At 48.8% G+C, this 23,009-nt stretch overlaps 2 protein-coding genes across 8 annotated transcripts in view; one reads left to right on the top strand and one right to left on the bottom strand.

Moving 5' to 3' along the window:
- Positions 1 to 607: 607 nt before the first annotated feature.
- Positions 608 to 8,576, bottom strand: GPC2 (glypican 2). Its single transcript, XM_050784191.1, has 10 exons — positions 7,912 to 8,576; positions 7,088 to 7,246; positions 6,443 to 6,765; positions 5,237 to 5,317; positions 4,386 to 4,548; positions 3,069 to 3,199; positions 2,766 to 2,909; positions 2,526 to 2,665; positions 2,248 to 2,423; positions 608 to 1,496 (listed from the first exon to the last, which is right to left on the bottom strand). The coding sequence occupies exons 1-10, from the start codon at positions 8,075 to 8,077 to the stop codon at positions 1,243 to 1,245; spliced, it is 1,737 nt and encodes a 578-aa protein (XP_050640148.1). The 5' UTR covers positions 8,078 to 8,576; the 3' UTR covers positions 608 to 1,242.
- Positions 8,577 to 8,620: 44 nt separating this feature from the next.
- STAG3 (stromal antigen 3) overlaps positions 8,621 to 23,009 on the top strand; it is a 38,741-nt gene continuing 24,352 nt past the window's right edge. For 3 of the 7 annotated variants that reach the window (XM_050783619.1, XM_050783618.1, XM_050783614.1), the window contains exons 1-8: positions 8,672 to 8,883; positions 11,588 to 11,764; positions 13,179 to 13,281; positions 13,814 to 13,930; positions 17,608 to 17,704; positions 19,946 to 20,022; positions 20,305 to 20,509; positions 20,924 to 21,075. In XM_050783619.1, the coding sequence (XP_050639576.1) occupies positions 11,649 to 11,764; positions 13,179 to 13,281; positions 13,814 to 13,930; positions 17,608 to 17,704; positions 19,946 to 20,022; positions 20,305 to 20,509; positions 20,924 to 21,075 (867 nt within the window). In that variant the 5' untranslated portion in view covers positions 8,672 to 8,883; positions 11,588 to 11,648. Of the gene's footprint in view, positions 8,941 to 9,186; positions 9,297 to 11,587; positions 11,765 to 13,178; positions 13,282 to 13,813; positions 13,931 to 16,262; positions 16,391 to 17,607; positions 17,705 to 19,945; positions 20,023 to 20,304; positions 20,510 to 20,923; positions 21,076 to 23,009 lie in introns of those variants that run through there. The other 4 variants (XM_050783616.1, XM_050783615.1, XM_050783617.1 and 1 more) reach the window with 4 other exon arrangements.

Below are 23,009 nucleotides of genomic sequence, written 5' to 3'. Positions count from 1 at the left end.
GACAGTGGTGTGGTCACCTTAATAATGCCTCGTGGCCGGGCGTGGTGGCTCATGCCTGTAATCCCAGCACTTTGGGAGGCCGAGGCTGGCGGATTGCTTGAGGTCAGGAGTTCGAGATCAGCCTGGCCAACATGGTGAAACCCCGTCTCCACTAAAAATACAAAAACTAGCTGGGTGTGGTGGGCAGGCGCCTGTAATCCCAGCTACTCAGGAGGCTGAGGCAGGAGAATCATTTGAACTGGGGAGGAGGAGGGAGGTTGCAGTGAACCGAGATCGCACCATTGCACTCCACCCTCACGACAACAGTGAGACTCCATCTCAAAAAAAAAAAAGCCTCATGTTCAAAGAGCATTTTGCAGGTGACAAGGTGCTTTTTCACACAGATTCTATTTGGTCCCCACAATTCTCCCTGTTGTACAAACGAAGATACTCAGAGGCCCAGAGGGTGGGAGATCAAAGGTTATTCCCTAGACCCGCCTCCTGGGGGACAGGTGCCAAGGGAGGTGAAAAGCTGGCAGAAAATGAGCCAGTCAGAGAGGCTCTGAGACCTCTGCTGGAAGCCAGGGCTCAGGCACTGACGGTGACAGCACAGAAGCCACACATGGGGTCCAATACATTACCATTTATTTACAGAATAAACACAGACTCGAACACTGAAACATGGAATTTGTGAAGGATGTGGGTGGCAGAGGTCACGAGATGAGCACCCCCCCACGTTGTCTTTTTTAAATTTTGGTTTAAGAAATTGATACTGAAAAACCTCAACAGAACCCAGGCCCATGAAGCCTCACATCCTACTCAAGCACCCCCAGTCCCCTGCCCCACACCCTGTCAGCATCCAGCTTTGTCCATTTCTGAGACCAGATGCCCCCACCCCTCCCGACTTCCAACTTCCTTCAACCCCCTTCCCCAGCTGCAACTCTAAACTCCTCACTTTCTCTGTTGGGGCTGATCACCAGCCCCAGCCTTAGAGGGCTGGAGATTATACCCTCTAAGGAAACCACACTGCCTCCTAAATAAATACCCCAGGCCCCCCTCCCATTACCAAATGAAAAAATAAATATTGTGAACACCCACCCACCTCTGATGAAAATCTCCTGGATTTGGGGCCCCAGCCATTCACCTGCAAAGTCCCTTCTCTACCTTCTCTGCAGCCCCCTTCAACTCCTCCCCAGGCCCAGCTGAGGGGGGAGGAGGGGAAAGGGCCATGAACCCTTCTGATGCTAGGGCACCCCTCCCCTGTTATCGAGGTCCAAGCAGGGCCAGGGCTGAGACGGAGAGAATGAGGATGGTTTGGGTGTGAAAACCAATAGATGCCCCCCCACTCCTGCTCCGGCCCTGGTTGTAGCGGGCACTGCCACCTCCTCCTTTGCCCCCAGAACCATCCCTTCTAGGAGGGTATGGAGGCCGAGGAGGCCGGGCTGGGGGAGCCACAGCCCCAGCCATCCAGTCATCTGCATACTGCTGTCCCCCTCCAGAGCCGCTGGCATCCTCATCTGCAAGGAAGAAGAGGGACAGAGACGGGATGGGAGGGAGAGGCAGAGGGAGACAGAGGGAGAAAAAGAAATTGAGATAAAAACAGAAAGAGAGAGGCAGGGGAGGGAGACACAGGTGGATGCCGGGTTGGGTAAGGGAGAAAGACCATGAGTGATAGGAAGGCAGGGAGAGAGGGAAAGAGAGAGATCCAACAGCAGACATAGCGGGGAGAGATCATGATGGGAGACAATGAGACAGAGAGAAAAAAGACAGGCAGATGGGGAGATAGGATAACAGGAAAAAACAGAAAAATCAGAAGTACACAGAAGCAGAGAGCAGCCAGGAAGAGGGGTGGGGGAAGTGACAGAGACAGAGACAGAAGAGAAGAAAACAGTGAGTGTCTGTGCCTTGCCTCTCTGTCTGGCAAATTCCACTCTGGGGAGGCAACCCAATGTCACCCACCACCCTGGCTTCCCAGCCTCCCCCAAGTTGCCCCCTCCCCCATTTCCCACTGCCCTTTGCCCATTATAAGGGTCTTCCAACTGTTCTGTAAGAATGTTTTCGTGTCTTCCCTACTGGCCCGAAAGGATAGAGATCCCCTCATTGATCTGTTACCCCCAGTCTTTGAGGTCAACCCTCAATAAATGCTCGTTGAATGAATTAATGAATGAATGAATGCTAAGAGCAGAGGCACGGGCGGGAACTACCAGGAGAGGGGAGAGGCTTAAGGGCAGTGGGCGGGGCTCAGGCTCAGGAATGCCGGGGTCTCACCCGCGTCCTGCCCGTCCAGGTCGTGTCCCAGTGCGGCTGCCTTCATCCTGGCCGTTGCCGCCCGGAGCTGTAGCCGACGCCGCCGTGTCGGGACATCGGGGCCCGAGGTGTCCACCTTGAGCTCGGGGTTGTTGACCTGCTCGGCCAGGGAGCCCCCGACCACCGGCGGCAAGTACCTGCGAGCAGAGCAGCCCCGAAGCTCTCGCTCGCGCGCGCGGCCCCGCCCCTCCCGGCCGCGGCCCCGCCCCCTGCTGCCCCACCACGCCCCCGAGGCTCACCTGCCCCGCCCGGCTCCGGTCCAGCAGGGCGCTGCCTCCAGCGAGGCGTCCACTGCCATGCGAGAGTCTCCGCACACCGTCAGGGACTGCCGGGCCCAGAAGCCCCGCATCCGGGCCAGACGCTCGCGGAGCTCCCACACCTGGGCAGGAGAGAAGGGGCGGGGCGAGCTGGAGCGCAACCCCCATCCCCATCCCCGACCCCGCCCCTCCCACCCCCAACTCCTTGGTCACCCCACGCACCAGCCGGTGCAGGTTAGTGCCCGCGGCCGTCGTGGGCCGCTCCTCCTCGGTCACCATCGACCACAGCCGGCCCGCCTCTTGGGGCGGCGGGGCTCGACGGTTGCGGGCCGGCACCGGGTGGGGGGGGCCACACTCCTGAAACACCTGCGGCACGGGGAAGAGACCTCACAGTCACCCTTGGGGGAAACCACACTGCGTCCTCACTCTGAACCCAGAGTCTCTTCTCAGATCCCCTATACTGTCTCCCTGACACCCACACCGTCCCCGCCCCGGGTCTCACCTCCACCCTTCTCTCCCCCGTACCTGGGCGGACACCTTCGCACTGTTTTCCTGCAGGTACATCAAACCCTCTGAGATCTTCACCCCAATAGACTCAGCCGCCAGCTCAAAGGAAAAGGGGCCCTGGAGCTTATCAGCCAGGATCAGGAGACCATCTTAAGGGAGGCAGAGAAAGAGAAAGGATGGGATGAGTGGTGATACTGAACTAGGATGTTCCCGAAAATCCTCAATCGGGCCTTAGAGAAGCAGTAGAGTGTTTCGGGGAAACTTACATGAGCTTCCTCCCATGTTTTCTCCCAGTTTGGCTTTAGAGCCCCTCTCCAGTTCACCCCTAGCCTTACTCAGGACCCTCCTCCATCCCAGACTTTTTTAAAATTTAAATTTAAATTTTAGGATTTTTTTTTTTTTTTTTTTTTTTTTTTGAGACTGAGTCTCCCTCTGTCACCCAGGCTCGATGGAGTGCACTGGCGTGATCTCGGGTCACTGCAACCTCCGCCTCCTGGGTTCAAGCAATTCTTCTGCATCAGCCTACAGGCGCCCACCACCATGTCCGGCTAATTTTTGTATTTTTTTTTTTTTTTCTTTTCAGTAGAGACAGGATTTTACCCTATTGGCCAGGCTGGCCTCGAACTCCTGATCTTGTCCTTGTGATCTGCCTGCCTCGGTCTCCCAAAGTGCTAGGATTATAGGTGTGAGCCACTGTGCCTGGCCAATTTAAGGATTTTTTTTAAAAGACAGGGTATTACTCTCTTGCCCAGGCTAGAGTATAGGGGCACCATCGTAGCTTACTGCAGGCTCTAACTCCTGGGATCAAGGGAGCCTCCTGCCTCAGCCTCTGGAGTAACTGGGACAACAGGCATGTGTGCCACCACGCGTAATAAGTTCTTTCTTTCTTTTTTTTTTTTTTTGGTAGAGATGGGGTCTAGTTACATTGCCCAGGCTGGCCTCCAACTCCTGGCCTCAAGTGATCTCCTGCCTCAGCCTCAGGAGTAACTGTGACTACAGGCGTGGGCGCTACCACGCCTGGCTTTTTTTTTTTTTTTTCCTTCCTCCCTTCCTCCCTCCCTCCCTCCCTCCCTCCCTCCCTCTCTTTCCTCTTTCTTTCTTTCTTTCTTTCTTTCTTTCTTTCTTTCTTTCTTTCTTTCTTTCTTTCTTTCTTTCTTCTTCCTTTCTTTCTTTCTTTTCTTTCTTTCTTTCTTGAGATGATGTCTAGCTATGTTGCCCCTGATGGGTTCCAACGCCTGGCCTCAAGTGATCCTCCTGCCTTTCAGCCTCTCAAAGTGCTGTGATTACAGGTGTGAGCCACCATGCCTGGCTCCAGGCTTTCTTGAATCCCCTCACCCAAATAGTTGCCCCAGTCAGGCTCCAGTCCCCTGCTGCTGAGACAGCCACGAACCACGTTGAGGCAGAAGCCCTGGCAGGGCATAAGTGAGGGGACTCCCCGGCAAAGGGGACAGCCGATGAGACGCATCAGAGCCTGGCTGCAGCCTTCAGACAGCGGCACCTGGGGGCAGAGAGTGGGGCTATGTCCTCCACAAACATTGTGGCTTCTCTCAGCCCGGCTTGGTGCCAGGCACAGACAGAAATCATATGCCCCACCCCACGCCTAGGGCTGGTGACAACATGTGGCAGCAGGTGAGATTGTCACAGATCTGAGGAGGGAGGTTCCAGGTTGCTGACATTGATTCGTGGGAGGGGTGGAACTAAAGAGGCAGTTAGGGGTGGAGGGAAGATTCAAGGACAAGAGTGAGCCCATCACAGCTGGGGAGGGAGGAGGCGGTCAGGAGGCAGAAGGTGAGGCTGGGAGGTCAGGTAGAGGATGGGCAGTGAGAGAGGCCAAGCCAGGCATCTGGCCTTCAGCAGCAGGGAAGTGGAGTCATTGAGGGCTCCTGGGGGGTTGGGCAGGGGCAGTATCCAATCTCTGACTGCTATGGAGATGAGCAGGCCCTTGGGGACTGATGGGGGTTAAGGGTCCACAGAGGGTAGGAGGGGGTCAGAGATCATGGATCGTGGACCAGTGGAGGTTTCACTCCAGCTCCCTCCTTCCTAATTCATCCTGGGACACCAGGGCCTAGAGGCAGACAGAGCCCCAGGCCTGTCGTGCTGGCTGGTGGCTAATTCTTCCTCGTGGGGTCTCTCTCACTTCCGCCTCTCCCTCCCTGGCCCCTGCCCACACTCAGGCCCCCTCTAACCTTAAGCGCTTCGCTGACCACATTTCTTCCAGTCTCCAGGCCCTGCACAAAGGCTCGGGCAGCCACCAGGGTCCGGGTTATCTGGGAGAAGGCAAAGAAGATGAGAAAAACCACAAGGGTGTTATGGGTCAGTCAAGGCTGGAGCCAAGAGACTGCATCAAGAGCAGTGAGGGTTGGGTTTGTGGGGTTCTCTCAAAGTGGGTTGAGTGTTGGGTGGTACAGAGAGGCAGGTTCAAGAGCCCCACAGGAATTATAGTCTTTTTTTTTTTTTTTTTTTTTTGAGACAGAGGCTCGCTCTGTCGCCCAGGCTGGAGTGCAGTGGCCGGATCTCAGTTCACTGCAAGCTCCGCCTCCCGGGTTCACGCCATTCTCCTGCCTCAGCCTCCCGAGTAGCTGGGACTACAGGCGCCCGCCACCTCGCTCGGCTAGTTTTTTATGTATTTTTAGTAGAGACGGGGTTTCACCGTGTTCACCAGGATGGTCTCGATCTCCTGACCTTGTGATCCGCCCGTCTCGGCCTCCCAAAGTGCTGGGATTACAGGCTTGAGCCACCGCGCCCGGCCTAGGAATTATAGTCTTAAAGAAAACCAAAGGAAGGCTTGGGAAGAGATGGAGGGATTATGTTGTACAGGGCTTAGAGATAGAGAAATTGTGTATCGGAACTAACACTGAACTTGAAGCCAGAAGACCTGGATGTGAGCCACGGTTCTGCCATTTACTGGCTGGAAAGCTTAACCTCTTGGAGCCTCAGTTTTCTCATCTGTAAAATAAGGGCATGACTCTCTACCTTGCAGGGTGATGATGACAACTAAATGTGATACTATAAAAGAAAATACCTTTTGCATATTGAATACATAATTCCTGTTTAGTTGAACCAGAGGAAGTCAAGGTGTTAGGATTAGGGAGGGGTTGGCACAAAGGTGGCTGGAGGTTAAGGGTAGGTGAGTGTTTGTGTGAAACTAGGGCACAGAATGGGAGGTGGCAGGGGTTGGGGCATCTGCTTCAAGAAGACCAAGGGGCACTGGGTTGGGCAGTGGTAAGTAAAGCTCAGGATAGGCATCACCAGGTCAGAAATGGCTTCAATGCAGGATGGGAGGATCACCAGGTCAGAGGTGACTGGAACACACCAGTTTGGAGATGAGTGGTGCACAGTTCAGGGGTCACTAGGTCAGAAGTGGTTGAAGCTCAGGCCTCAGGATCCCTCACCTGCAGGCGGAGGCGGCGGGGTGAGTCCCCGAAGGGCTGCAGAGAGCCATCGGTAGATGAGGCCAAGCGTGAGAGGCAGAGCAGGTAGTCAGGGGGGAAGCTGTACTGTGGGTGCAGCAGCGGGAACACTCTCTCCAGGAGCTGTGCCCAGAAATCCGCCAGGGTGTCATCCAACCCCTCACCAGATTCCCCATAGAAGTCTCGCAGCCGAGAGAACAGGCCATTGAATATGAGAGCGTGCTGGGCATACAGGCGGCCGTAGGAGTGGGAGAAGAGCTGGGTCAGAGAATGCTGGGCTACTGAGAGCATCTCCAGAAAAAACTCTGCAGCAAATGCAGGGAACAGGTGGAAGGTGGGTGAGGCCAGAGAAGGGAAGAAAAGTGAACAGGCAGAGGCAGGAGGGGATGGGAGAGAAGAGAAAAGACAAGTGAATCAGAAACTGAGTAACTCTCAGAGATGGGGCAGACAGGGAAGGAGGGAGGGCAGGGCCCTGGAGATAGAGTCTGGGGGGTGGGTGGGCTAAACCAGGGCTGGGAGGGGATGGAGTCTTCACAGACGGAGTAAGGAGTGGGGACAGGAGGCTTGCTGGGGTCCTAAGCGCCGAGAAGAGCTATGAAGCTGAGTTTGGGGACCCCAGGTCCTCACCATCAAATTTTCTGTGCCTGGCAGCCAGTGTGTGAACCAGAAAGGAGCCGCTGTCCTCCACCAGGCTTCGGAAGGTGGCCTCAGTCTCCCTGATCAGCCTCTGTTCTGTCTCACTGGAACAGCAGGTGTACTCCTGGGGACAGACCCGGAGGTGCTCACCTGGACAGAGGAGACGTGAAGGAATGGTGGGAAGTGAAATCCTAAAATTCCTTCCATTTTCCGCCTCTCTCTGGGGACGATGCCTTCTCTTCTACCTGCCTGGTCTCTTTTCTATTGTCTGCACCTTCTTCCCCACCTGACCCTATCCCCCACCTTATTGTCTCCTCACCCATCCCAAGTTCACTCCCATTAGCCACGGGATCATCTATTTAACAGCTGCCCTGAGGGCCAAGTCAGTGGTCAGAGTGTCCTCAGGTGACCCTCCCCAACGTCCACACCCCAGACCTCGAGGGACTTGGAGGACAGCTTCTAGGGGATGAAGAATGGGGCTTGGAAGGGTGGGGTTACTGGGTGAGCAATAAAGTATTCTCATAGAAGGGGCTAATAGAAACAGCGAGAACATGGCTGTGAAGAAAGAAACACATAGGGGGGTGTTAATTACGAGGAGGGGATTCCTGGGGTGGGGATGGAGTAAGAGCGCTATTCTGTGCATAGCAGGGTTATTGTGATCCCGGTAAGGAAGTTACAGGAGGAGAACAGACACTACTGTGGGATGAAAAGATTAGTATAACGGTCACTCTGAAAGGGAAGAGAGTTATTGTGAGATGAGGAGGCCCCGCCCCCGCCCCCACCCCCAATTCTCTAGTCTTCCTCTTTCTCCTCACCTGAGATCAGGGCGGGAGGGATTAGGTTTAAGCTATATCCCCGGGCCCCCAGCACCTGCCGGGTCTCTGCACAACTCCGGGTGACCTTTGCCTCGCTCCCGGGTCCGGGACCAGGACCGGGACACAGAGGCAGCAGCAGAAGCACGAGAGGTCGCAGCGGGAACATAGCTGCAGCCACCCTGGGACGGCAAAGTGGGTCCTAAGGAGGAAAGAAGAGCCTCCCAAACTCGGGAATCCGGTACTCGGCCGTGGGACCGTTCAGCGGGCCAGAGAAAGAGCGCTACCCCCGAAAACTGAATACCGAGCACGATAGCTGGACCAGGCGGCATCTGCCGAGACAATGGGAGCGGGGAGCCGGACAGGGGGCGGGGTCCGAGGCGGGGCCCCGCCAATAATGGCTCGGAGCCGGTTTCAGGGGCGGGGGCAAGGAAGAAATTAAGCCAATGTAGCGCAGAAGCTCGGTAGGGGGGCGGGACCCGGCTGGCACTGAGGAGGTTGGTAAAATAGGGGCGTGGTCTCCCTTGGGGGCGTGGCGATCCTGTTCAAAAGGCGGGGCCTGGGTGGAATCCAGCCTATGGCAATTGAGAAGCCAGATTAAAGGGGTTACTACGAGTCTGGTCCGAAACCCGTCCAATGGAGGGGGAGATTGAGGGTTGCGGGGGTGGGGCCTGGGTGGGGGCGGGGCTAAAGCGGGCCGCACGCGTGCCCAAGCCCACGTGACAGGGCAGCACGCCTGAGAGCTTGAGGCCACACGAGGCTGTGGAGCGGCGTAACTCAAACGTGGCGCGCACCAGCTCGCACACTCCCAAGCCTCGCGATAGCTACTGGCCCTGGGCGAGCCGTTGGGATTGCGCTTGCGCCCAGCGTGTTTCGTGCCTTCCCGCGCTTTTCTGAACTCTTTCGCCACCGGAAGGGCAGCGGCGGGCGCCTGTGCGGAAGGTGGGGTGGCGAGAGACACCCGAGGGACCTGAGGTGGGGGTCCTTCCCTGAACCCTGCTTCGCCAGAAGTCACTCTTCCAGGCTCTGACAGTGAGGTTTCTCCTTGACACAAGAACACACCGTCTCGCGACCCTCCCGGCCCTGATACTAGGAGCCTTCCTGGGCTGTGCCCCCAATGGCCTCTGCCACAGAGCCCGAGAATCCCCTCCCCAGGCCTCCATAGACTGAGAGTCCACTCTCCTAAGCGCTTGGAAGGCTCCTCATCCCGAAGCCGGTTACCCCAGGGGCAGTCGTAGATATTTTTACCTTCTGGAAAAATAGGAAACGCGTGCCTGCCTTTACTCCTTTTGCTTTTCCAGCTCTATTCTCATGGCGCTTCCACCCCCAAATCCTTAAGAGCCTCCCATTCCATTCCAGGTGGAATCAGGTGCTAGTCCTCTAGAAACGTAAGCCTGGGGTCTTTCTGTATTTTTTTTTCTTATTTCTTTATTGGTTTAATTTTATTTCATTTTTTAAAACCTGTAAGTTCCCTTGCAGCAGGCAGTTTATACTTCTGAAGCCTCCAGAGAGGGGTGTGTCTGAAGCTGCCTTTCTGTTTGCCTTGCTTGGCTTTTTTTTTTTTTTTTTTTTTTTTTTTTTTTTTTTTTTTTTTGAGACAGGGCCTTGCTATGTGGCTCAGGCTAGTCTTGAACTCCTGGGCCCAAGCGATGCTCCCGCTTCGTCCTCCCAAAGTACTGGGATTATGGGCGGGAGCCACCGTGCACCACGCCTCGGCTTTTGGAGAGCAATTCCAAACTCACTGCCGAGTTTCTGGGGGTCTTGGTGTCTGTAATCCCTTGGTGCTTTAGGGCCACTCTTTGTCTTATTTATTTCATTACTATTTTTTGAGACAGTCTTACTCTGTTGCCCAGGCTGGAGTGCATGGTGCAGTCATAGCTCACTGCAGCCTCGACCTCCTGGGCTCAGGTGATCATCCCGCCTCATTCTCCACAGTAGCTGGGACTACAGGTGCACCACCACGCCTGGCTAGTTGTTTTGTTTTGTTTTGTTTTGTTTTGTTTTGTTTCGTAGAGACAGGGTCTTGCTCTGTTGCCCAGGCTGGAGTGCATGGTGCAGTCATAGCTCACTCAGCCTCGACCTCCTGGGCTCAGGTGATCATCCTGCCTCATTCTCCACAGTAGCTGGGACTACAGGTGCACCACCACGCCTGGCTAGTTTTGTTTTGTTTTGTTTTGTTTCGTAGAGACAGGGTCTTGCTATGTTGCCCAGGCTGATTTCGAACTGTTGGGGTCAGGCAGTCCTGCTTCAGCCGCTCAAAGTGCTAGGATTCCAGGTTTGAGCCACCGTGGGCGCCTTGCCTTTTTTTTTTTTTTTTTTTTTTTTTTTAAAAAAAACCTATGAGTTAAATTCCCTTGCAGCAGGCAGTTTACACTTCTGAAGCCTCTAGAGAGGGCTGTGTCTGAAGCTGCCCTGGTGTGTGCTTTGCTCAGATTTTTTTTTTTTTTTTGGACGCATCTCATGTTGCCAAGTCTGGTCTCAAACTGCTGGGCTCAAGCAGTCCTCCTGCCTCAGCCTCATGAGTAGCTGGGACCACAGATGTGCGCCACCACACATAGCTAGTTTTTGCTTATTTTTTGTAGAGATGGGGTCTTGCTATGTTGCCCAGGCTGGTCTTGAACTACTGGGCTCAAGCAGTCCTCCCACCTCAGCTGCCTAAAGTTCTGGGATTATAGGTATGATCTGCTGCACCCAGCGTGCTTTTTTTTTTTTTTTTTTTTTTCTTTTTTTTGAAGAAAAAACCCATGAGTTAAATTTACTTGCAGCAGGCAGTTTGCACTTCCACAGCCTCTAGAGAGATGTGTCTGAAGCTGCCCTGGTGTGTGACTTCCTCAGCTGTTGGAGAGCAACTCCAAACCCACTGGCCAGTTTCTGGGGTGTTGTTGTCCTTAATCCCTTGATGCCTTAGGTCAGCTCTTTGTCTTATTTATTTATTTTGAGATGGAGTTTAGCTCTTGTTGCCCAGGCTAGAGTGCAATGGCACAGTCTCAGCTCACTGCAACTTCTGCCTTCTATGTTCAAGCGATTCTCCTGCCTCAGCCTCCCAAGTAGCTGGGATTACAGGTATATACCATCACACCCAGCTGATTTCATATTTTTAGTAGAGACAGGGTTTCTCCATGTTGGTCAGGCTGGTCTCGAGCCCCCGACCTCAGGTGATCTGCCTGCCTCGGTCTCCCAAAGTGCTGGAGTTACAGGCATGAGTCACTGTGCCCAGCCATTTTTCTTATTTATTATTACTTTTTTTTTTCTTTTTTTTCTGGGATAGGGTCTTGCTCTGTCACCCAGGCTGGAGTACAGTGGTGCGATCATAGCTCACTGTAGCCTTGAACTCCTGGACTCAGGCAGTCCTCCCACCTCAGCCTCCTGAATAGCTGAATACAGGCATGTGCTACCACACCTGACTATTATTATTATTTTTTGTAGAAATGGGGTCTTGCTGTATTGCCCAGGCTGGTCTTGAACTCCTGGGCTCAAGCCATCCTCCTGCCTCGGCCTCCCAAAGTGCAGGGATTATAGGCATGAGCCATGGTGCCCAGCCTTTGTCTTAGTTTTTGGTCCCCCTCACCCAACCCCAGAGTTGTAGAACCATTCCCTTGGAAAGAAAGGGACTGGTCAGGGCTGGGGATGGAGAAGTGCTGTGATAGGAGCCCTTTCTTATATTTCTTTCTTTCTCCAGCTGGATCGCCATACCTACCCTGCAGTCCTCATCGTCCTGGCCCCGTAGCTCCTCTCTAAGCATGTCCTCCCCACTGCAAAGAGCTGCGGGAGGTGCCAAGACGGCCTTGTCTGCGTCTTCTAGTTCCTCTGCCAGTCTACCCTTTGATGACAGGGACTCAAACCATACATCAGAGGGGTAAGTAGATGTTGCATTTTGCAGCCACTTCCTGTGTCTGTCACAGCCTTCTCCCTCTCGTTTCCCCACATTGATGATAATATGCGTGGGACTGTGTGAAAACACCAGAAGTGCTATACTCGTTCAGCACAGTGACACCCTCCCTCCAGCTCTAGGTGTGTGTTTTTTTTTTTTTTGGTGGTCCTAGGTGTTAGGTGTTGTAGACATCAAAATAGTAGTACATCCTGCTTTTTTTTTTTTTGGAGACGGAGTCTTGCCCTGTTGCCCAGGCTGGAGTGCCATGGCGCGATCTCGGCTCACTGCAGCCTCTGCCTCCCGGGTTCAAGCACGTCCTATTTTTAATCCATTCCATCTTGTCTAAACCTCTCTTAAACACATTTCTGTGTTCAGCATGTACAACCCCTGGTGGGGGCTGAGAGGTGGCAGATGGGGGAGTAAAGAGTTCTTTATTTGTTGCCTGGCAAATTATATATACTTTTTAGCCGGTGTCCCCTAGTTCTCCTACTTGAGGATTTTGTAAACAGGTCTGTGTATCTTTATTTATTACCATATGAGAGTTTATTCTGTGTAGGTTATAATGATATATCTTGGTTTTTTATGTTTTCAGAAGGAAAAAACCTAATTTCATATAGATCTGCTTTATCCCCTGGCTGTTTTAATTGGCTTTCTCTGAGTCATTTCTGTTTCTGTCAGTGCTACTGTGGGGGACCAGGTTATATCAATGTTATAAACTTGAATTGATAAGACATGTGGTTTATGTTTCAAGGGGGTGAAATTTAGGTACATATTACTCTTCCATTTATGGTTGAGTGATAGATGACTTCCTGAGCCATGATTATTTTTCTCTACCTGCTAAGTGAGTATCATTTGATTCTCTTATTTGGAGAGAATACTAGGAAGGGTTGTCCTTCCCCTGTCTCATTTCCTCATTCTTCGTCTCCATTGCTTTCACATGAAAGTTTTCCTTTAAGACTTCGTCTCAGCCGGGTGTAGTGGCTCAAGCTTGTAATCCCAACACTTTGGGAGGCTGAGGCGGGTGGATCACCTGAGGTCAGGAGTTTGATACCAGCCTGACCAACATGAAACACCTGTAATCCCAGCTACTCGGAGGCTGAGGTAGGAGAATCGCTTGAACCTGGGAGGTGGAGGTTGCAGTGAGCCGAGATCACGCCATTGCACTCTAGCCTGGGTGACAAGAGTGAAACTCCGTCTCAAAAAAAAAAAAAAAAAAAAAAAAAAAAAAAGATTTTGTCCCAACTTCCTACGAATAATAAGCTCATTTTTTCTTAAAATCCGAATATGTTTTTCTCATGGAGATGGGGTGCGGTGAGAGACAGAGAAACTATAATTCATTAGCCTTTTATATGGAGGGAATAGGATGGTTGTATTTAAAGAGAACCATATTTTCTCACAGGAATAGTGACTCTTTGTTAGCTGATGAAGGCAGTGACTTTGAAGATAGCTTGAATCGCAGTGTGAAGAAGAGAGCAGCAAAACGACCACCGAAAACAACGCCGGTGAGTCAGCCAGTTTTCTTTTGTTTTTGAATCTTGTGGGGGAAGCAGCCCAGCTACTCAGGAGGCTGAGGCAGGAGAATGAAGCCAGAGGGCAGAGCTTGCAGTGTGCCAAGATCGTGCCACTGTACTCCAGCCTGGGCGACAGAGCAAGACTTTGTCTCAAAAAAAAAAAAAAAAAGAAAAGAAAACCTAAAAGAGGTTCAGGTGATATGGTTCATAAAAGGACAAGATTTACCAAGTATTAAGGGACGGAAATAGGAAGAAGAGGAATTTCGAAGATAAAAGAATAAGAGAAAAGGATGTTAGGATGTAGAGATACAGGAAAGGGACTCAAGAACTTTTTTTTTTCTCCTAGGGAAAAAAGTTAATAAATTTCATAACAGCATAAAAATCAACTATTTCAGGATTGAGTCTAACTCAGATTCTGCTGTGGAATTGGCAGCTTAAGCCTACTTGTGTGATAATGATGAAACCAAGTGTTAATGTCACTTTTACCTTTTTTTCATATTTCTAATCTCTTTATACATATCAGGTGGCAAAACATCCAAAGAAAGGGTCCCGAGTGGTACATCGTCATAGCCGGAAACAGTCAGAGCCACCAGCCAATGATCTTTTCAGTGCTGTGAAAGCCGCCAAAAGTGACATGCAGGTAAAGCAGTGTCTTACTTCTGTTGATACCATCTCACTTTTTGTAAGGTGGTAAGGACAAGTGTCTACAAACTTGATTTGATATGAACATTTTAGTGAGTATAACATATCAAAAAAGATAAGATTATGGGGTGAATCCTTGGAGTGATAGGAAGGTAACCTTGAATGAGACAGCGTGTTCTTTTCTTTTTTTTTTTTGAGACACAATCTCTTTCCATCGCCCAGGCTGGAATGCAGTGGCACAGTCTCCGCTTACTGGGTTCAAGCGATTCTCATGCCTCAGGTTCCCAAGTAGCTGAGATTACAGGTGCATGCCACCACGCCCAGCTAATTTTTATGTTTTTAGTGGAGATGGGGTTTCGCCATGTTGGCCAGGCTGGTCTTGAACTCCTGACCTCAGGTGATCCGCCCACCTCGGCCTCCCAAAGTGCTGAAATTACAGGCATGAGCCACTGCATCCAGCTTTGAGAGAGCATGTTCTTTTCTTAAAGGTATCACAGGAGTGATTACGCCTTTATTGATTGATGGAGCAGATGAGGAGAGGCATTGCATGACATAGGAAGGAAGTTTGGATGTGGGTGGCACCTTGTTCACCCATGTTATTTTTTAGCTCCATCTTGACAATTGTACTTAATTATTTTTTCCCTCTCTCTGTTTCTTTTTTTATAATTTTATTGAAGTTATAATATCCAAAAGTGTACAAAGCTTATATGTAGTTTTAAAAATAAAAATGATCACCCAGATCTCTAGCCCCAGCTCAAGAAATGAAACCTTAATAGTGCTGTAGAGATCCTTTGTGTACCTTCTTTCTGCCCTACCTCACAGTCTCCTTATTACCCGTCGGTAGACACTAGAGTGAATTTTGTGTTAATCTTTCTCATCTTTCATTATAGTGTTACCACTATGAATGTGTTTTTTAGTTATGTAAATGAATCCATTATTCAGGCTTCTGTGATTTAATTATTTCAGTTAACATTGTTTGAGATTTATACACATTAATGTGTAGTTTTATAGTTTCTGGGAAAATATTTAAATTTTCAAACATACAGAATTTTGCTAGTTATATTTTCATTATTTGATTTCTAACTTTATTGCATTGTAGTCAGGGAATGTAGTGTTTGAAATTTATGTAGGGGCTGGGCACAGTGGCTCACACCTGTAATCCCAGCACTTGGGGAGGCTGAGGCAGGCAGATCACTTGAGGCCAGGAGTTTGAGACCAGCCTGGCCAACATGGTGAAACCCTGTCTCTACTAAAAATACAAAAATTAGCTGTGTGTGGTGGTGTTTGTCTATAATCCCAGCCACTTGGGAGGCTGAGGCATGAGAATTGCTTGAACCCGGGAGGCAGAGGTTGCAGTGAGCTGAGATTCTGCCATGGCACTCCAGCCTGGGTGACAGAGTGAGACTCTGTCTCAAAAAAAAAAAAAAAGAAAAGAAAAATTTATGGAGACTTAGCCTTATGGCCTAGTATTGAGTTGGTACTTTCATTTTATCTTTTCTGTTTCTTTTTCCCCCTTTGCTTGCTTTCCTTTGGATTTCTTATCTTCTACAAGGACCTAAGCACATTTGAATTCCAGTTGTCTTTTCCATCTTACATGCAGTTGTACAGTGTGTTAGTTTTTTTTAAGACAGAGTCTTACTCTGTCGCCAGGCTGGAGTGCAGTGACGCGATCTTGGCTCACTGCAACCTCTGCCTCCTGGGTTCACGCGATTCTCCTGCCTCAGCCTCCCTAGTAGCTGGGATTACAAGCTCATGCCACCGCGCCCAACTAATTTTTGTATTTTTAGCAGAGACGGGGTTTTACCATGTTGGCCAGGATGGTCTTGATCTCTTGACCTCATGATCCACCTGCCTTGGCCTTCCAAAGTGCTGGGATTACAGGTGTGAGTCACCACGCCTGGCCTTTTATTTCTTTTATTTTAGCCCATTCTCCCCCTCTATAATTTTTAAAATTTTATTACACGTAGTCATTTTATAATCTATGGTAGATTATTATCTGAAGATCTTTGTGAATATAATTCTGTCAGTGCCTTGTTTCTTTGTATGTTTTACTAGATTTTATTGTGAGCCACTCATTTTCCCTGGAGTTCTTATGTGTTGGAATTTTTTGGGGCCTAGGTCAAAGGTGTTTTTTTTTTTCTTTTTTTCCTTGAGATGGAGTCTCACACTGTCGCCCAGGCTGGAGTGCAGTGGTGCGATCTCCACTCACTGCAAGCTCCGCCTCCCGGATTCACGCCATTCTCCTGCCTCAGCCTCCTGAGTAGCTGGGACTGCAGGCGCCCGCTACCACGCCCGGCTAATTTTTTTTTTGTTTGTTTTTTTTTTTTTTTTTTTTTAGTAGAGACGGGGTTTCACCGTGTTAGCCAGGATGGTCTCGATCTCCTGACCTTATGATCTGCCTGCCTCGGCCTCCCAAAGTGCTGGGATTACAGGCATGAGCCAACACGCCTGGCCAAAGGTGGGTTTTTAAGAGAGGATCCTGCTTTTGCTTTGACAGTTGCCTGGGGACACCCCTGAATCACTTTTTTTTTTTTTTTTTTTTGAGACAGGGTTTCATTCTTTCTAGGCTGAAGTGCAGTAGTGCTATCACAGCTCCCTGCTGATTCGACCTCCCTCAGTGGGGAGGTGGTGATCCTCCCACCTCAGCCTCTCTCATAGTTGGGACTATAGGCATGTGCCACCATTCCTGACTAATTATTCTGTTTTTGGTAGACCAGCCTGGGCAACAGGAGTTTTACTTTACTTGGGTTACTGCTTCCAGCCTGAATCACTTTTAATTATCTGAATGATTATTCTGGGCTGAGTGTGGTGGCTCATGCCTGTAATCCCAGCATTTTGGGACGCTAAGGTGGACCTTACTTGAAGTCAGGAGTTCGAGACCAGCCTGGCCAATATGGTGAAACCCTGTCTCTACTAAAAATAGAAAAATTAGCCGTTAGCCAGGAGTGGTGGCGCACACCTGTAATCCCAGCTACTTGGGAGGCTGAAGCAGGAGAATTGCTTGAACCTGGGAGCTGGAGGTTGTAGTGAGCTGAGATCATGCCATTGCACTCCAGTTTGGGCTACAGAGTGACACTCTGTCCCAAAAAAAAAAAAAAAGAAAAGAAAAGAAAAAAAAAAGATTATTCTGATCATGTATGTGATATGAATCTTGACTGCAAATCCAAATCTGAGGGCTCACTATGGTTATGAATTCTCAAAGAGAATTATTTTTTTTTCCTCCACTGCACCCTCAGGTCATAACAAGCTAGTTTTCTTGCTGTCCCTATCTACCCTGTAGGTTTAGTGTTCAGTCTCACTTCCTTGAGGATGTGACTTTTTGCAGGACCCAGCTCTATTTAGGTGCCTCCTCTTTGACTACTCATCTTGGAAAAAGCTTAGGCTCTATCTCCTGTGCTCTGCATTCCATGCAGCCATCTGGATACAAAGTCAGGGTCCCCAGGGATTAATGAAACTTTTAGGGCAAAAGTCAGTTTGCTTACCTCCCAGGGTTGCTACTTAGACCTCATTTTTGCCCTGTATGAAATTTTACCTTTCATTCTAGTTCACCAGTACATTGTGAAAGATGTTTTAAATGTTTTACAGAAGTTTAGATGGTTCAACTGGGAAGATCATATGGGATTTCTGTTCTGTCATGTTGCCAGAAATAGAAGTCATCTACATTTTTTTTCCTAGTCTTTGGTAGATGAGTGGCTGGATAGCTACAAGCAAGACCAGGATGCAGGATTTCTGGAGCTTGTTAACTTTTTCATACGATCTTGCGGATGTAAAGGTGAGGAAACTACTCTTTCTAATTCCCAGCCTTTTGTTCCTATGTCATGAAATTCTTTCTCCATTTAGATAAGTAGGATTAGACATTTCCTAAATAAAGGAAGATGGTAAAGCATTAGAAAAGTTTTACTTATTTAGGCTGGGCACTGTGACTCACACCTGTAATCCCAGCACTTTGGGAAGCTGAGGTGGGTGAATCACTTGAGGTTAGGAGTTTAAGACCAGCCTGGGCAACATGGTGAGAAACCCTACTAAAATACAAAACATTATCTGGGTATGGTGGCTCATGCCTGTAGAATTGCTTGAACCCAGGAGGTGGATAGTGAGCTGGGATAGCACCACTGCACTCCAGCCTGGCGACAGAGCCAGACTGTCTTCAAAAAAAAAAAAAGTTTCACTTATTTAACTAATTTTTTTATTGATAAATACGGGAAGTGATCCAGTAGGGAACCATGTTGGTTTAGAGGCAAGACACTTTGGGGAAAAACAAGTAATGATGCTTATGTTATGGCACAAATTTGAAGACACCCTTTAGTCTTTCTAGATGCAATAATCTGTTATTTTCATACTCTTTATTTCCCAGCTACTTTGCCCATATTTCTCCTCTGTAGCTGTGGTACCCCCAGAACTCTTATTGTCATGGCTTAATTTATTGGGACAGATGGTCTCAGTCAGGTTGTATTATATAAGAAATCAGCACCTGGCTTAGTTTTATTGCTCTCTTTGTTTTCTTTTTTTTTTTTTTTTTTTTTGTTTTGTTTTTGTGGTTTTTTTTGAAACAGAGTCTCACTCTATTGCCCCGGCTGGAGTGCAGTGGCACAACCTTGGCTCACTGCAACCTCTACATCCTGGGTTTAAGCGATTCTTGTGCTTCAGCCTCCCAAGTAGCTGGGATTTCAGGCGTGTGCCACCAAACGCGGCTAATGATTGCATTTTTAGTAGAGACGGGGTTTCACCAGGCTGGTCTTGAACTCCTGACCTCAGGTGATCCACCTGCCTCGGCCTCCCAAAGTGTTGGGATTACAGGCGTGAGCCATCGCATCCAGCCTATTTTTGTTTTGTTTTGTTTTGTTGTTGTTGTTGATGTTTTTGGCACAGTTTTTCACTGCTTGATTCCTTTTTTTTTTTGAGACAGAGTCTCACTCTGTCACCCAGGCTGGAGTGCAGTTTTTTTTTTGTTTTTTTTTTTAAACAAATTCTGCCTCAGGTTTATTTGTACAAATAGTGCAGGAGGACACCAGTCCTCCTGTCCTCACATTGGAGACGGAGATCTCTACTCTGAAGCCTTTGTACAGCCTGGGGCACCTTTGGGAGCCTGAGCTGGAACTGAAGCTGGAGCTGCAGCCTGGGCCTTCATTTGATCCTTGGCCTTTGGCTGGCACAGCCTGAGCCCCTTGGCATTGTGGGCACAAGCATGCTTCTCAAGCTTGGGGTGGGCAGTGTAGGCAAGTGGGCTTAACTTCCTTGGGCTTTACGAGAGGCTTGATAGCCTTGGCATGTGCAGTTGTGGCCCTGGCATTGTTGCCCTGCATCATCCTCTTTTTTTTTTTTTTTTTTTTTTTTTGAGACAGAGTCTCACTCTGTTGGCAGGCTGGAGTGCAGTAGTGCAATCTCGGCTCACTGTAACCTCTGCCTACCGGTTTCAAGTGATTCTCCTGCCTCAGCCTCCCGAGTAGCTGGGATTACAGGTGCCCACCACTATGCCCAGCTCATTTTTTGCATTTTTAGTAGAGATGGAGTTTCACCATGCTGGCCAGGCTGGTCTCGAATTCCTGACCTCATGATTTGTCCGCCTTGGCCTCCCAAAGTGCTGGGATTACAGGCATGACTGACTGCGCCCAGCCGGCCTGCATCTTCTTTAGGCCCTTCTTGTTGTGCTTCTTGGCAAAGCACATACTCCTCAGGAACTTGGGGTCCATCCCCTTAAGAGATTTGTATCTTTGTGATTGGGGTTTCTTGATGCCATTTCTGTGCAGTTTTCAGCCTGATTGTGTGAGGTGTGGTTCTTGGATTTGGCCATGTCTACAGCATAACCTGTGGCTCCCTTCCTTTGGGTTTTTAGAGAGATTGCCTTATAGCAAATACATAGTTGGATGTTGCTAGACTGTTGACCAGGGGGTCTTCTGATTCCCCACCTAGGCTGTTTGCAGAATGTTTCCTTGCTCGTCTTCAGGTATATCTGTAAATAATCATAGCATCCTGTTATTTTGCTCGTAAGCACCTCATATCCTTCATTCTTTAGGCACCGTGACCCCTGAGATGTTCAAGAAGATGTCCAACTCAGAGATCATCCAGCACCTAACAGAGCAGTTTAATGAGGTGGAAGAAGACGACCGGGATCCTCTTATTCCTCTTATTTCAAAACAATGCCTATTATCCCCTTCTTTTTGATTCTGTGAAATAGGGTAGCTTTTAGAAGGAGGAATTCAGTCTCTTGGGGGTAAAAGAGATCTGAATATGCCTCTCAAATTGGGGAGAATACCTGGAAATGAGGTATAACAGAGGTATTTTTACTAGACTGTTGGGTTTTGACATCCAAGCCCATATGACTTCATGGACCTTGTGATAACTTTCCCATCCTTTTCATACATCCTTTTGTAGGACTCAGGGGACTATCCTCTGACAGCTCCAGGTCCATCCTGGAAGAAGTTCCAGGGCAGCTTCTGTGAGTTTGTGAGGACACTGGTCTGTCAGTGCCAGTACAGCCTCCTCTACGATGGCTTCCCTATGGACAACCTCATCTCCCTGCTCACTGGCCTCTCAGACTCACAAGTCCGCGCCTTCCGTCACACTAGCACCCTGGCTGGTGAGCATTCATTTTTACTCTGGACATTCTCCCGGGGATTTATAGGACTTTCCTCTGTTCTCCGATTCAGGGTCTTATTTCCTACCTGCATCTTGGCTTTTCACTTCAAGGCCATGCCTCTTTTATCCTAAACTTCAATCCAGTTTCTCACTAGTAGAGTTTTGAGAAGGGGTAGATCACAGGAACAATTTCCAGGCTTAATATTTTTGTCAGAGCTCACCACTAGGGGTATGCTAATGGTTAGAAGAAGACCACAAGAGTTAGAGGGAAACAGTCTGCTCCAGGACAGGCAGTCTTAGGATTTTAGGGTCACCCTGCTCTGGCTTCTCATTTTCATTCTGTTTTTTCCTTTGACTCATCCTCTCTCCTCTGACCTAAATAATGATTTCTTTATCTCTTTTTCCTTACTCAAAGCCATGAAACTGATGACCTCCCTGGTAAGAGTTGCCCTCCAACTGAGTCTGCACCAAGATAACAATCAGCGTCAGTATGAGGCTGAAAGAAACAAGGGGCCAGGGCAGAGGGCACCTGAGCGGCTGGAGAGCCTGTTGGAGAAACGCAAAGAGGTGAGGAGTGTTCCCTGCTTCTTCCTTCCCTTTTTCCCAACTCACATCCACTTCTGCCACAGACAGGCCCTGGGCAGTCTTTCAAGATCATGAATAACAGAGTCTGGCAATAGTTTCATAGACCCATCCTATAAGGGGTCATTGCTTGCTCATCTTGTTTCTGGGTTGTGGGCTCAATAAATAATGTGTAATTTAGAGTTCTCTCTAATTCCACTTTTGCTCAGTTTTTCTTTGTCAGCACTCATTGTCAGAAGTGTTTAAGTGCTGTACCTGCCTGTCATGCAAGGAATTTTTGACCTACTTGTCAAGTGTGCATGCAGTGTGCAAGTGATCGCAGGAGTACTAAAAGCCAACCATTGACAAGGGAGGCCAAATTTTCAAGGAATGGAAAGAGCACAGGCCTTCCAGTGAACTCCTGGCTTTAAGTTCTGTTCCACTTAGTCACTAGCTCCATAGCCTTATGTAACCTCTCTTCAGTTTTCTTTTCATTAAAAAAAAAAGGGGGATAATCTCACCTTTTTGTGAAGAATAAATGAGATGATGAGTAAATTGCCTCAGCTGGCACATAGTAGATACTTGTTTTGTTTCCTTTTAAACTTAAGGATGACTACTGGAGGGCATAAGCCATAGCAAAATCTTTTACGCTGATGAAATCTTTAATCAGCTGGGTCTATCATAAGAGTAACACTACTGATGTTTTCACCTCACTCTCTGTTAGTGTCTTAAGACACCTCCTGTGAGGCTGGCAGGACTCACCATGTCTGACCATATCATTTGGTTGTTTCTCCAGCCCTCACAAAAGATCTCTTCCATTCTAAATCACTAGAGAAGGAAACTTTCTACTTCCCTCATTCTCTTTTGTTATTTTTCATTGTCAAGTTGATCTTAAAAGCTTATGTGTATTAATCTGTCCTGGATTTCAGATTATGTACACTAGTGCAAATCTTCCTTTTTTTTTTTTCTTTTTTTTCTTTTTTTGGCTTCTCCGGGGTCTAGCTTAATCAATTGTCATTATAATTCCCCCATTTTATCCTTAATTTCTTTCTCCCCACTCTTTTCTTCTCTCCACTTATAAATGTATATAGGCTCTTGAATCTTTATTTCATTCTTCTCCTCTGTGAGTTACTCTTTTTTCCATCCTTCCTTTTAGGATAGTATTTCCTTACTTCTTTTTTTTGAGACGGAGTCTCGCTCTGTCCCCCAGGCTGGAGTGCAGTGGCACGATCTCGGCTCACTGCAAGCTCCGCTTCCCGGGTTTACGCCATTCTCCTGCCTCAGCCTCCCGAGTAGCTGGGACTACAGGCGCCCGCCACCTCGCCCGGCTAGTTTTTTGTATTTTTTTGGTAGAGACGGGGTTTCACCGTGTTAGCCAGGCTGGTCTTGATCTCCTGACCTCGTGATCCGCCCGTCTAGGCCTCCCAAAGTGCTGGGATTACAGGCGTGAGCCACCGCGCCCGGCCATTTCCTTCTTTAATGTCCAACTAACTGAATCCTTTTTGCTACCTAGCTTATTTCCCTATTTTTCTTTGAAACTGTTCTTTCCAAACCAATGATTTCCTAATTCCTAAAGCCGGTAACCTTTTCTCAGTCTCCCTTTCTCAAATATTTTACATATTCGCTTCACCTATTTTTGCTAATTTACTGTAAAATATGGACATACAGGTACTTCAGCCCTAATGACTTAAGTATGTCCTGTGGAAAATGATACGTTGTTCTTACATAATTGAAGAGGTGGGGTCTGTTGTCTTAAAGAATGTTCCCTTTCTCCTTATAATTCTGTTTCTTTGGTATCTATTGTTCATGTGATCCAGGATTTTTCAACAATGGCATTATGGATGTTGAGGGGCTCTCCTGCCATGGTAGGATATTTAGCAGCATCTCTGGCCTTTTATCTACTAGATAGATACCAGTAGTACCCTGCCTGCCGCCCACCA

Source organism: Macaca thibetana, chromosome 3, assembly GCF_024542745.1.
Source record: "Macaca thibetana thibetana isolate TM-01 chromosome 3, ASM2454274v1, whole genome shotgun sequence".
NCBI lineage: Eukaryota > Metazoa > Chordata > Mammalia > Primates > Cercopithecidae > Macaca > Macaca thibetana.
The sequence above is the reverse complement of the archived record's forward strand: the minus strand, read 5'-3'. Positions and strand labels throughout refer to the sequence as shown.

Bases quoted from the DNA above. Each gene is read 5' to 3' on its own strand.
- GPC2 (XM_050784191.1), bottom strand. From the start codon at position 8,077: ATGTTCCCGCTGCGACCTCTCGTGCTTCTGCTGCTGCCTCTGTGTCCC. The intron at 5,318-6,442 runs GTGAGGGATCCT...GCCTTCTCCCAG, and splicing joins CCCGCCGCCTCCGCCTGCAG to ATAACCCGGACCCTGGTGGC. The intron at 2,666-2,765 runs GTGCGTGGGGTG...TCTCCTGCCCAG, and splicing joins GCACTAACCTGCACCGGCTG to GTGTGGGAGCTCCGCGAGCG.